Here is a 15,420-nt window from a genome sequence, read left to right on the forward strand (position 1 = left end):
TTAATTATTACCTTTTACTATGAGTTCTATGAGAAATTAAAACAACATTTATTTAGCAACAGGAGACAATGAAGATATTGGTGTTAAATCAAGAGTCTCAATTATGTTAAAGAGTTCTTACTTTCAATGTTCAATGTGAGATTAGCATTCAGTTCTCCACTGGGATTCTTGATGTTGCATTTGTAAAGTCCTGAATCCATCTTGCCGGGATCCTGAAAATACATCACGCTTTATAAAACCATAAGTTTGGTTACAAATAAAAGTATTGTAGCACTAACAGACTGTACTTACATTTGATACAATAAGGATGGAAAAAGTCAAGTTATAAAAAATTTGATCTGAACAATTTTGAGTGATTATGCAACAGTTCTTGTTAATACAAAACATCTTTTAAAATGTAATGTTTTGTGAAATCTATGTCATATCGTTAAAAAAATTAGGTACAATGAATTATATTATGTTTCACTTAAATTAGTTTAATGCTATTACTTAGCTTTGGTATTGCACAAACAGAAAACATGTTTTACTCAGTTTTTAAAAAACAAACAAAGAACTATTAATGAGACATTTCAAGAAATTTTCAAAAATTATAGCTTAAAAACTTTGTAAGCTTTGCAGTTCTGAGATAACTGCAAGTAATCTTGTTCCAACCGAGAATAAATATTTACGAGAATATAATGTATAAAATATAACTTGAAGAGAGATCTATTAGCCATCAGTTATTGTATTCAGGAGTTTTTAAATTATAGAAATGTATTTAGGTAGAATGTCTGTTATTGTTTTAGATCTTGCCTGTGACTCAGATTTTTTTGGTAACAAAACCTGTCACAAATTTTCTCTAAATTTACAAACTTGAGATTGCAGCACTAAGTTCATGTTATGGTCTCCACAGGCTTCCTTCTAGTGAAACTCATATATTTATATCCCTAAAAAGCGAACATTTATAAAGTTTGTCAATAATTCATTATTTTTAATCACCATTTTTAATACTGAAAATAGCAAAGAGCAACTCAATGTTTACTGAAAAATAATCAAGAAGTTATTCGTTACCTTGAGTTCTAATCTTATGTAGTATAGATCTTTTCCTTTCTCTTCCATTTTCCACGAAATCTTGGTACTCTGTGTAAGCAGTTTGCCCTCATGGTACCATACGATGTCAGGTTTAGGGTTAGCTGAGACGGTACACTCCATGATCACCAGCTTGCCGCTCTGTTCCGAGCGGATACGAGGCTTCTCCACAAATGTCGGAGGGTCACCCTCAGGTTCCGGCTCCGCCTCAATGTTCAGGTTGAGGTTAGCATTGCTTTCTCCGTACTCGTTCTGGACGTGACACCTGTACGTGCCACTGTCAGGTCCTATGGGATCCTGGAAAGAGCAATATTATTTAGTTTTAAAAATATAATACGTTGAGGAAATCTCCACTGTAGTTAACATAAATGTTCCTTTGGGTGGCTGCCTGAATGTAAGGCATTACGAATTACAAATAGGTTCACCTCAAGACCACAGAATAGCAATCATGAGGTGGAATGTCAGTTACTTGACAATGATAGCCATCATTAAATTGTAAGTTACTTGTTCGCACATAATAATCTTCTTTTGGTATAACTTCAAACTTTTGAAGTTTGGAATGGTGACAAAAAATTCAGACATTCACACTCATGAATATTTGATCAAATAAAAACTGCAATTTAAAACACACTTAACGACTATTCAGGCAACACTGTTTAATCCATTACCTTTCAGTTTTCGCTCTATCAAATGTTTCATGTGCGTGTGTTTTAAGTCTATTAATGTTTTATTTACATTTTTTTAAGAACAGTTTTAAATTATGTGAAAATAAATTAACTTCATGAACAAATCAAAACGGACCTTTATAAACCTTGATAAAGGTCTACTGATGAAAAAACTGCTGTTACATTATTAGAGGAATTGTTAAGTGAATTAGTAATACATGTTATATAACATTATTGTCTTATTGACAAACAAAGTTATATTTAATATTTATTTATGTTGCACATGTTATATTGCAATATTAAACATAGTTATCTAAAGCCAATTCCATTAACTTTTCATTTACTTTTAGTAAGTTCATTGAAACGTACCTGAATTTCTAACAGTATTTCGTATGTGTCCTCATGTTCGATCATTCTCATTTTGATTTTCGATGACTCCTGAACAGCCTTGGTGCCCTTGTACCATGTCACCACAGGTTTCGGTTTCGCCGTGCACTTACAACGCATCGTAATAAGTGTACCAGTTTCATTTGGAATGATTTTGGGTTTTTCAATAAATGAAGGCGCAAAACCGGCTCCTTCATCCCCACCTGTAAAAACAGAAACGCCACATCAGACTCGTTTTGTAAATCTTATTCACACGGCTGCCGACAACCTGCAAACATGTGGGTTAGCTAAGGTGACGAAGATAACAAAGTGACTCCCGGACTCTGACTAGTGCCTGAAACACGAGAGAAGGCAAGGCAGAACTCAGACATTCGTCAACGGCCCGCATACCTTGGAAGTTGAGAGCAATGTTAGCATTGCTTTCCCCAAAACTATTGCAAGCATTGCACCGGTAATTGCCACCATCTTGTTTGGTGGGGTTTGATATTTCCAGTCTCAGTAGGTAAGTGTCTTTTCCGGTCGCTTTCTTCACCATTCGGATTCTACTTGTGTCCAGGATGACTTTTGTTCCTTGATACCAGATGATCTCGGGCACTGGGTTGGCCTCCAACATACATTCCATCACCAGGATGTCACCGTCTTGATGTATTGTTGGCTTCTTTGGAAATCTTGGTGGCTTTCCATCTGGTATCCTGAAAAAAAGAGAGCATTTAAAGCAAAATTGTAAAATCTATCTATTGTGTAATCTGGTTGTTAAAAACAAAAATATACATCTATAATTGATTTATTATTCACCATACTGTTGAGATCTTGATATATTCTAAAGCAAAAGTTGGCAAAACTTGAAAGTCAAAGTGCAATTAAAAATTTTTTCTGAGCTTGAAGGCTACATAGTAAGGGAGCGATAAAGTAAAAATTAGGTTTAAAAAATAGTTTCAAGAGGTATACTGATTAAAAATACAGACCAAGAATCAAATAAAAGTAGTTACAATACTACTGGAATAAGTATGTTTTACACAATAAATTAATACTATTCTTACCCTAAAAATCTATTATTTCAATCAAAATAGCAATAATATGACAATATACACTATTAATTATTTGAACATAATTATTGTGCAAGTGGTTTGCATGTCTCATACTGCCAACCCCTGCTCTAAAGATTACAATGGTAAAGAATAATGTAAATAAATTAATCCGTTAGTTAAAAAATAAAACTCTTCGTCTTCTTATACAAGAAATAAATTTACTCTCATGTCATGTTCACATGATCTGCCTTTCTGTCCAGAACTCTAGACTCTAAACAATGGTCTAAGATAGATATAAACCAATAAAATAACTACCTAGTCATGACTTTGTGGTAAACCCTCCATTTGGATTTAAGGACATGTGTCAATGGCAAGGAAAAAGCTGTTACTTTTCTATATGGCTTGCATGTACAACTTATAATAAAAAAACGATGTTAAAAGAATTATTACCTCTTTCAAGCAATAACTACTTTAATACCCTAGGAAACCTTGGAACTATTTCATGACCTCCCAAGAGAAGGAGAAACTAGAATCAACCACCAACATTTTCTGGTATAAAAAAGGTATTATATTTACTCATAGTAATTTTATTATAAATCATAATAATTATTTTTCATCTAATAATTATTAAATTCATGTATGTTAGATAGTTACTTTTCATACAGCAATTGTATAAAACTGATCAAGCAGAATTCCGTATCTATAAGCATTGTTTTTGCCTACACATACTGTATAGTAATTTAAGTCTTGATAAAGTAACCCTTTGATGGAAAAAAATTACAGTATCTTGCTTTCAGAATGTAAATGGAATGTAAATCCAGATAAATGATTTAGGTATAGTAAGAGATACAGGTTTTAGGGAGTCATATTAAACATTATTTAAATAAACAAAACTACAAAACAATAAAAAAAGAATTACACTAAACACAATTAGGAATATTTAGTTGAGTGGAAGAGTTATTTCTAAATCAAGGTTTTCTTTTGTGTAATTACTTCATATTTTTGCCCAATAGTTGGTATGCAATTTTAAGAGTAAGTTGTCAAGAAATTTATGTACAGAACAAAATAACAAAACTGATCCAAACCCAAAATTCAGACCAACTAACTAATGAGCTTTTTAACCTTAAAAAAAACTTTTAAAAAAACTCCAGGAACAAGAATATTAGTACCTTTGTCTTTGAATATATATCAAATTGTATTTTCAATGCCTTCAGATCTCGGACAGAGTGACGTATCAAATGTCTATGAGGTATTCCAATGGAACTATGTAGTGGTCTTTGTGATTCATATATTATGCTGCTTTAGATATCTTCAAAAAATTATCCGTGGGTACTTTTAGCTACATTACCACACTAACAACGAGCAACCTATTATTATCTTATCAAAGAAGTAATGGATTATCAAGATGACTTACTTAGGAGTTCCGCCATCCTCGAAGTTCAGGTTGATCGTTGCTGTTGCGTCTCCGAGTTTATTGGTGGCCACAGCCTTGTACTCCCCTCCATCGGTGTTCTCAACGTTTTTGATGTCTAACCGAGCCATGTAGTATAGCTTCTGGTCCAGTTCCAAGGACATGATCTTACGAGGTCCTTCCTTCACAGCCTTTCCGTTGTGGTACCTACAAGACCACATCATCCCTTATACAACTGAGTAAAGAATTGCATAATGGGAAGGGCGTGGGAGAGATAATAACTACCAGTGGGATTATGATTGTGTTTCTACGTTTGACTTAGTTTGAACTTTAATGATGAAGCCATTCCGTCACCATGGGAAGATTCGAAGATGAAAGAATAATAAACTTTAGAAACATAGTTTAGGAGCCGACAGCTGGTTTTTTCATGAAATCAATAAGAGTGAAATTGATTTCCCCAAAAAAGGAATCAATTGCCGGGCGGCCTAATTTTGGTGGTGGTCAAATTGGGTGGATAACAAAAGGGTAAACAAATCAAACAATAATGTTTTTCTCAGATTATAGTTTAACTTAATACACTTAAACTACCAACACTTGACCAACTGCCAAACACAATAGTGTCAGCCAACCCTAAAAATACCGGTTTTATAACTATTATTTATAACTGTTACAAATATTATTTATGTTTCTTAATTATATGTTACTTTCTTAGGGAAAGTTACTGTATCGATTTCATGAAAATGTACTTTGTGTGCTTATACAGTACAAATTTGGTCTCGGCCCTGGATTTAATTAGCGCCTCCTCAGGGCTTAATTAACAATACTGAATTGTTTGGCAGAAATAAATAACCTGTTTTAAGCAGTAAATTAAATCCATCATAAATTATATTCATTATGAATTATAAAGTTGCACCATGTGAACTTTAACAATTTAACTGATGGTGATTGTTTTGTATTGGAGGAGACTGCCTTGTTATACCACCCATATGTTTAAAGTTTAATCTAATTGAACTTTACTAATATTCAGATTTTTTTAAACTACTTGACTGGTTTAAATATTAAAATAAACCGTTTATCTTTTTATAAATAATATACAGTGTTATTATTAAAAAAATACATTTATTTAGTTGTACCACTATAAATTATAAGAGATATTCTTGGCTTGAGATCAGCATTTTATACCCCAATGTGTTGTTTGACTGTTATTATAAATATTGTTTAATTTTCAGACACATTTGAATTGCATTAAAAAGTGAACGTTTGTTTAAACATTATTAAAAAAGGTACGTTTTATGTTTACGGTCACATTATTAATTGGTGAATAGAATATTACATCTAAAAATTCATTCCATGTTTATTAGATTGCTGGGTGGATTTTTGTAAGTAAATTACACATAACCTATGAAACAGCATCAAGACACAATGTAGATTGAATGGAACAATGTTAGTTATTTATGTGTTAACTACCTGGCACTCTGCCCCTTGGTTATTGTTCACTTAGAGGCACATGTCTTGGCATAGTGTCATACAATTACGCACATTTTACGACAAAGGAAATGGTGAATACAATGGAACCACTCTACAGGTCTATTCAGAGCACTGTTTGTGGGTTTTAGACTAGTGGGCTTGTGTTGGGTATAATCAGGATTTCCATTTACATTTTTCTTGTTATGTGAACACAATTAAGCTGTATGACTAATATGACTTTGGTAACGAATTAACCACATAATACTGCATTCCTGATGTATGTGCATAGGAGTTATATGCATGTGTATATTGGAGTTGTGCAAGAATAAATAAAGCAATATAATTAATTACTACATATTATATCACTGAGGAGTCTTGGTTTTTACATTCATTTGACCAACCGTTACTGCTGTTTTATGTTCCTTATTGTCAAATTGTATACAGATTTTCATTCAATTATGAAATAAATTCAAACTGTATAGTAACAGCTTATTTTTAAACATATCAATTTATTTTTTACAAAGTTTTGAGTTATTTTATAGTATCATATTATGATAAATACACCATAAAACCATACTTTTTATGTTTACCCTAAAGAGTATTAACGTAATACTAGAGTAAAATATTTGACATTTATACATTTTGACAAAAAACAATAGAGTACTTATACTTTGTTTATATTTTCGATCACTTTGTGGTGTATGCTATCTGTCTGTAGAATGGTATCAACATGTAAACTTGTAGTTATATTATCTGATTGTAAAACAATTGTGTCGATGTTAACACTGGGTTAATTGACTATAGTAAATTTATTTTTCACAACCTTTCAGTGAATTTTTCAGTATTTATTGACACCTGAGCAAGAAAAATATCGGAGTGATTTCAACTATTAACTCTCCTTAAGATAAAAAATTTAAAATCATAAATTAAGAAAATTATTATAGAGAACAATTTGACCGTAGTGAACTGAGTAAAAAACATAATAAACAAGTTATATACACGTTTTGAAAATTATTAGCACAAGAAACTGTGCAACAAAAAATTAAAATAAACATACAACCACAATATCTTTACTACAATTTTATTACCTTATATTTCCTACACCCACATATTTCAGGTTTAAACTAAACTTTTATGACAATGAAAACTGTTCTGCATATAGATATAATAGTTTGAATGTTATTGATCTGGCTCATAATAATGCACTATTAAGTTCAAATAACAGTAATCATTTTACACTATCAGGGATGAAAAACTAACCATCATTTTAAAAATATACTGAAACCAATATCAAACTAAATTCCAAAAATAAACAAAATTTTGACAACATTCAACTTCAACCATTAAAAAATATTACATCAAAATGTTCAACACTTATCATCACGTATTAATATATTAAAAATTAATTTAGAGAAAATCCAACCAGATGTAGTAGCAATATCTGAACATAAAATGACTGAAGCAGAAATCCTGTATCTAAATATTCCAAATTATAAAATATGTTCATTTTTTACAAGGTCTATCTCACTTGGTGGTGGTGTATTGATCTTAGTTAGAAGTAACATTAAAAGTAAAAAATTATTAATTCCTGAAGTCCAAGATCTTACAGCCGAAAAAGAATTTGAATGTTGCTTATCAGAAATTACTGTAAATACATTTTCATTTATTTTAGCATGTATTTATAGATCCCCACACAGCAAGGGCTACTTGAATCTTTTCTAGGTAGACTTGATTTGTTATGTAATACATTAAATGATAAATTCAAGAATATTATCATAGCAGGAGATTTTAACATCAATGTGTTGAACAAAGACAATACATATAGGAACTTTGTTTAGTATTTTTAAATTCTTTATAACTTAGTTTATAAAGTAAATTTTCCTACTAGAGTTACCTCCGAGTCAGAAACCAGCATAGATAACTTCCTCACTAATATTACAACTAAGAAATTAAAAAACATCTGGCCTTATAACATGTATATCAGACCATGATGGGCAATTGTTTGAAATTTTTTGGTGTACAAAATACTCTTCATTGTGTGAATAAAAGGTATTGTAGAAATGTTTTCAAAAACTAACACAGATTTATTTTTAAGGCTATTGGCTAGTGAAAATTGGTTAGAAGTTTACCAGGCTAGCGTAGAAACTAAGTATGATGTTTTTTACTCAATATTTGTTCATGTTTTTGAAATTAGCTTTCCTAAATTATTATCTGTTGAAAAAGAGAAAAACCTAAATAGTTGGATTTCAGATGATGTAAAGATTAAAAAGGAAAAAATTGCGCAATTGGAGAAAACATATAGGGTTTGGAAAACTAATGATTTAAAACAATTAATTAAGCAACTAAAAAATTGAAAATAAAAATTCAAATAAACAACGACAAAAAAAGGTTTTTTTTTGACAGTAAAATTAAGAAATCTACAAATAAGTCGAAATCAACTTGGAAAATTATCAAATCTGAAATCAACAATGGCGCCAAGATCACTGATAACATACAATTAGTCCGGGATGGCACATCCATATCAGACCCAATTTCTTGTTGGTAATATATTTAATGATTTTTTTTTATAAATGTTGTTGATAGATTTGTGCTTCCAAATATTCAGAAAGATTTTGTTAATCAATCGGGTCATGAAAAAACCACCTCAAGCCTCAATTTTTTTCAAATTTAAAGAGGTTGATGAAAGAATTTTAAAAGCGATTGTAATGGCTTTTGAAAATAAATTCTCAACAGGAATTGATGATATACCAAATCACTATCATTAAAACAGTCTTTTCCGCTAATCTCCAAACCATTAAACCCACATAATCAATTCATCATTAATATCTGGCTTTTTCCCATCCAAATTAAAAATTGCTAAAGTTGTTTTCCACTCTATAAAAAGGGGGATTTAAATAGTCAACAAGTTACAGACCTATATCTTTATTACCTGTGTTTTCTAAAATTTTTGAAAAAGTAGTATATAATCAACTTTTGGATTACCTGGAAAGTAATCACATATTGGATGATCAGCAACATGGTTTCCGACCACAAAAATCTACGATAACTGCAGGTGTTAATTTCATTGAATTAATAATAGATTTGGTTGACAGGAATGAAAAAGTCATTGGAATCTTCCTTGACTATTCCAAAGCATTTGACAGTGTGTCCCACGATGAATTACTTAAGGTACTTTACAATTTAAATATTAAGAGTAAGGAACATGAATGGTTCAAATCCTATTTAAAAAAACCGACAACAATGTATTCAAATTCAAAATAGTTTTAGTTATTTAAACAGCAAATATAAATATACACACAAAATTTTTATTCAAATCTTCAAACTATAAAACATGGTGTCCCACAGGGATCTATACTTGGCCCTCTTCTATTTCTTTGCTATTTAAGGGGGGTTGCCGGGTGTGATACAGGTGGATGGGTCAGTGTGTCTCTACGCTGATGATAACCAACATCACAATTTCAGGTTAAAAGTCAAGAAGAAATTGAGCTTAAATCATCTCTAAGTCTTACAACTGTAAAAGAATATTCAGACACTAAAAATCTCCTAATAAAATATAAATAAATCGGAATTTTATTTCATTCTGTACAAAAACAAACTAGATCAAAATTAAAGCCAAATATTTATCTAGAAAATTCAAAACTGAATCAAGTAGAAAATTCAAAATTTCTTGGACTAATATTGGACCAACACTTAAGTTGGGATAAACATGTTGACCATGTAGTAAATAAAATGTCCTCTGGTCTATACGCTCTACGACAAATGTCAAGGGTATGTAATATTGAAACCTTGAAAAACTATTTATTTTGCACTAATCAATTCACACATGTCTTATGGTATAAGCATGTATGGAGCTACAACAACAAAAAATCTAGACCGAATTCTTCACCAACAAAAAAAAGCTATTAGAATAATGTTAAATTTGGAACGAAATGAATCTGTCAAACAGCATTTTTCTAAATTAAGAATCCTTACTGTATATGGTCTATATATTTTTCAAACTATAATGCTTGTGAAATCAAAATGAAGATAGTATACCTAAATTAGGAGCAAATCATGATTATAACACTCGCCATAGAAATTATCCATCAATCCCAAAACATAACTTAGAACTTTTTAATAAAAAACCCACTGCTATAGGATCCAAATTCTTGTTATTTCTTCCAAAAACATTTCTAAAAATTTCACAAATTAAGCATATTTAAAACAAAGTTAAAATCATTTTTAAATTGAAAAAAATCAGTATACTCATTTAAAGAATATTTTGAGGTAACTTAGTTCATCCCAACAATTTAGTAGTTGATATGACATATTGTAAAATAGTAGCAGAATATTGTAAAATCATTTCAATGACATTTTGAGGCAAACTGCTTTATTTAATGATTTTTATTTAACCAATAAATGGATATTGTAATGTAATGGTTGACGCTATTCTGTATTTATACTGTATGTGTACATTGTATGAGTCTTGAATAAAGTTGAATTGAATTGAATTGAATTGAATTGAACCCATTCTACTAATCTCTTAAAGAATATTCCTGGCTGGATCACCAAAGCAGTGTGTGCTGTGTATGTTTGGTCTTGAGTTTTATTGTCCAAATGATAATGCTTATGGAATAGTAATACAGGTTGTATATTTTAATGTTATACTTCAGCTCATAAAAACCTAATTCGTTTTTTATAGTGAATCTAAATTATATAAAGATTTCAAACGTGTTTCAGTTATACGTACATTTTCAAATGTTTTAATACTTTTATGAAACCATAAAATATGTACTGTTGTTAAAAAATCAACAATAAACAAAGAATACATTAACAGGAAAATTGAATACAGGATATAGTGTACAGTTTGGCTCTCTGACTTTTTGAAACCACAGTACAAATAATGTAAAATGTACAACTTTACTTAGTTACTTGTCATTTCTGGAAGAACCACAGTTGGATTATATTTTCTTTTTTAAATTGTTTTAAACGTAGTTGATTTATCAAACCTTAAAATTTGTTTACATAGTTTTTGGAATTCTAAGTCTTTATACCAATTATTAATCTACAGAATCATGATTAATTAATTGGATGAGATAAAAACTAACAATTGGTTTTAAATAAGTGTGTGGATAAAATGTAACTTCTATATTTTCTCCAAGAGTATAAGCATTCTACTGAAATTGTTGAATATTCTATAATAAGTTGTGCTAAGAGTTCATTATATACATTCTTAAATAAATAAATATAGGTCATACTCTTAACTCAAATCAGACTTATTTATGTATAAATCTATAAGACCAAATGCATTCAAAATGTAAAATTGGGTAATAAAAACAATAATTTTCAAAATTGGTAATTACCTACATAATGAATATCAGTATCATATAATTTGAAAGTACAATTTTGGTAAGTTAGGTTAATTGATAAATTTAATTTAAATATGCTAAATGTAAATTGTATTTATATAATTGAGAAACAACGTAAGTTCCTTAGACACAATTTTAAATTGAATTAAATTTCTGGTCTATGTAAATGTAGCAATACCGGTGGTGGTGGTGGTGGGTCTCTAAATGGGCTTTTAATGGTACAAAGACCCTACCTGGTTCTGTAGCTGTCACCTGTCAGCTGAGATATAATAGTCTGGCAAAGGTTCAAAACTTGATCCTGCCATTTGGTTCTATACTGGTATGGTACAATTTGTATGAATCAAATCATGATATGTAGTAAACCTCGTGGTAGGGTCACCTTAACACAATAGTGGGGTGGCTTCACAAGATTTGTGGATCCTCATTTTATGTATATAGATACATATATTGATTGTGGTCTAGTGATTTCATTATTAGAATATGCATCCTCAACTGCTTGAGTGAAACTTATTCTATATCCACCATTGTTGAAAATGTGTTAAATTCAGATTTTAATATAATTGAGCGTATTAAACTTAAGTGATATTACGGGACGTTAATAATCGTTCCTCAGTACTTGAAAAAACAAATTTTTATAGTGCCTCCCACCTCCTAATCCCCCCCTCAAATTTACCCCACCATTCTCTTAGGAGAAGGATCTGAGAGATTACACTTAGCTCTAAAAGGACCCTTGCGCTGCTTCCAGAGTGAAGAAGGATTTAGCCCATTAATCTCAATCATTTCTCCGTGGAAGAAAGCGAGGCTAGCTAAGCACCAGCTTCTCCAGTCAAAGCGGACACGGGATGACATGCACTTATGTCTAGGCTAGCAACTGCCTTTAACACTTAGGGAGCCCCACCAACTCCAACAGTGATCCCCCCCAGTAGAATAGACCTATCGATCTACCTTTGCACCCCAATATCTCGACATTTTTGGTTAGTGATGCGCCGCTCTTGGACATTCATAGAGTTGCCCAGATTTAAAAGACATCCTGTTTTTGATGTACCGTACATATTTTTGGTACAATTGGAAGATATCAACCAGCCAGAAGTGAAACGTTCAGGAAACTTTCTCACTGAGTAATGATACCCAAATAGTAGGTCTACATAAGGTTTACTACTGTATTTTGAATGGATGGAACTGGGTCATCAATCTTAGAATCCAGTCCTGATTTCAGCCTCTGATTTCCATTGGTTTTCATAATTTTTGTTAGTAAGTGATTTAAAGTACAGAAAAAATTAAACCTGCAATCATTAAGCTTGTTCAAAGCCAACAGATTTCATTGATATCAAAATTCAACAATTTATTGAACGGTATGCAAATGTCTATGTAAATTTAAATAAATTAAATTAATAACAGTGCCTAAGGAACTTAAGCTGTAAATCAAAATGTCAATTCAACTTATAACTCATTAATTACTAAAATGTGTTAACATAACAATAGTGAACTTACCACATGATTGTGGGCTTGGGATCTCCTACTACTCGGCACTCAATGGTAATGCTGGACCCATCGTCTGACTGCCTTGTGACAGGCCTTTCTGTAAACGTGGGTTTGAACCCACCCTCTGGCACTGGTGCCTCGTCACCTAAGTTCAAAAACGCTCTAGAACCTACACTGCTACACAGCAACGCAGATAAACAGCTCACAGCATAACGAACATAACTATTTGTAACAATTTGACACAACCAACTGACAATGTTTCATTGACTAATCTACTTAATTGATAAGTAAAACTACAAATCTTTTTTTTTAACAACACAAAATAACGAAATAAGCAAACCACAATACTTTTCCTTTGGTATAATATTAAATTTGGATATTCAATAAGTTTAAGTAGGATTTTATATAACAAATGGTAGTTCAAAATACTAGATAAAATTATGGATTCGGAGTGAGTTTCAAAAATATATAATGACTACTGAGACAGTCAACGAGTTCTATATATAAAAAAACATCTCCTAACAAAACCGGTTTAACAAGATCAGATATCAGTAAATCATGATAAATGAAAAATAAGCAAAATTGAAGCGAAGAAGCCAAGAAAAATAAAAGATGAGGAATAACCTGAAAAAGATTAAAAATGTTGAAAATCTGCATTCCCATGGAACCTGTGTAGGCTGAATGAAAAATAACCTAAGAAGAGAAAGCGTCAAGAAAATCAGAGTGGTTTTATTTCAATAAAAATCAATCAAAATCACTAAAACAGTTACAAAAACTAAACTAACACAATGGCCTCAGATATGATTCAGTCACACACACAGAAGAAGCGTGTACATTAAATAGCCATAAGCTGCATGCCAAATTGGACAGGTGTCAAGGTGACTTGAGTTGTCAATGGTAGTGATACCACTATCGGATTGCCAGTAAATTGTTGGACCCACACTTATTGACCGAACTGTGCCATGTGATGTGGTGTAACTGCTACAGAAATAGGTGGTGTAACCTCACCACATTCATCCGTCATCATTCAAACTTTCTCAATGATATCGAAATTGTGATAGTGTCTGTTGCATCAAATGTGATGAAACGTTTGCAAATGACTCATCCAGGTGGAATTTAGACTCTGTGTGATCCAAAGATTTTTATTGAAATGTTGAGTTCAACCTAACTTTCTACGTGATGTGAAACCTCGATATGAGTGTAAAAGAAAATCAACACACAAAGAGATGAAAAGGATAAAAAGGATTAAATTATATAAATACTCAAATTTGTGTCCAAAAATTTAGATTGGTGAACAGTGGATTTAAAAATAATGGTTAGGTTTGATCAAATAAATTAGAGAGGTAAAACATGAAATACGTTTTATCAATTTGAAAACTTTGATAGATGAGTATTTTAAGAGACATTAAATGTTACAAAGACATAACAATTCCACATGAATCAGAAGTTGGCGTTGTTTTATGTATTTATGTTTGAGATTATTCACTGTTAATTAAAAAAAAACAAAGAGTAACAATTAAAAAAATTCATTCATGAAAATCACAATACAATTTACATCTGAGGTTTGATGTAATGTTCTATACGAGTTATGAAAAAGTCTGTGTTTGCCTTTAAAATATATTGTGTATAGTGTATTTATTAATAGAACGGTTTTCCTACTCCTACCTTTTGATCCTACACCTAATTTTAACAATCATGTGCTCTGAAGCAAAGGAAAAGACAGATCAAAAAGCAAATGAAGATTTCATTAGTTTATACTGTACCTGAAATTTTCTAGACTTGTTTCATCTGACATAAAGTCAAGCAAACAAACAGCAATGATCACACTATCAGTTTTTTGTGCCAAACCAATTGCTTATACAGAACATAGCACTAAAATTACAAAAAAGTATTTTAAAAAGAGATTGAATTTCAAAGTTATTTTTTTTAAAGATGCACAAACTACTTGCCTATAATATTTATTATGCTCTTAATTTCAATCTAAAGTATCCAATATATTAATACATTAACAAACTAGAAAGATTTAATACAATGTCAGACTATCAAAGAGAAGAAAATATTTTTTTTATAATTTTAGTGCCATATTCTTACTTAATACATAAAATATTTTTATTAGGAACAAAAGTACACACAAGCTTTAAACTGTGTATTGATATAACAGTTTAAAATTTAAAACACAACATTATGATTGAAATCAATCAAATACTTTTTAATTTCCAACAGGTTATAGTGTATTGTATAATTATTCATTATCTTGTACAGGCGTGTGTTTTTATATATTTAAAACACAATTTTTTCAATATTTAAATGTTTGTGACATTAATGTATTTTGAAATAGTTGTTCTTACCCAAAGACTTTTTTAAGTTAAAACACATTGTGTCACAAAAATTATTGTGTTTATGTATTATATATTGTCATATTATATTATACATTGTTCTTAATTTTAAGTGAGCAACTGAACTTTTTTGATTATTAATAATATATAGATTGACAGCTGTTGCATTTTTAGCCCTTAAATAATTGCCGCCAGAAAAGTACGAATATAAAGTTTTATAATATAAAA

General features: G+C 30.8%; 1 protein-coding gene across 1 annotated transcript in view; it reads right to left on the bottom strand.

Moving 5' to 3' along the window:
* LOC124368748 (twitchin-like) overlaps positions 1 to 15,420 on the bottom strand; it is a 260,447-nt gene that overhangs the window by 201,666 nt on the left and 43,361 nt on the right. The window contains 6 exon segments of the mRNA XM_046826091.1: positions 122 to 212; positions 1,051 to 1,365; positions 2,103 to 2,323; positions 2,511 to 2,812; positions 4,563 to 4,766; positions 12,866 to 13,001. Coding sequence (XP_046682047.1) covers positions 122 to 212; positions 1,051 to 1,365; positions 2,103 to 2,323; positions 2,511 to 2,812; positions 4,563 to 4,766; positions 12,866 to 13,001 — 1,269 coding nt within the window.

Source organism: Homalodisca vitripennis, chromosome X (genome assembly GCF_021130785.1).
Source record: "Homalodisca vitripennis isolate AUS2020 chromosome X, UT_GWSS_2.1, whole genome shotgun sequence".
NCBI classification, from domain to species: domain Eukaryota; kingdom Metazoa; phylum Arthropoda; class Insecta; order Hemiptera; family Cicadellidae; genus Homalodisca; species Homalodisca vitripennis.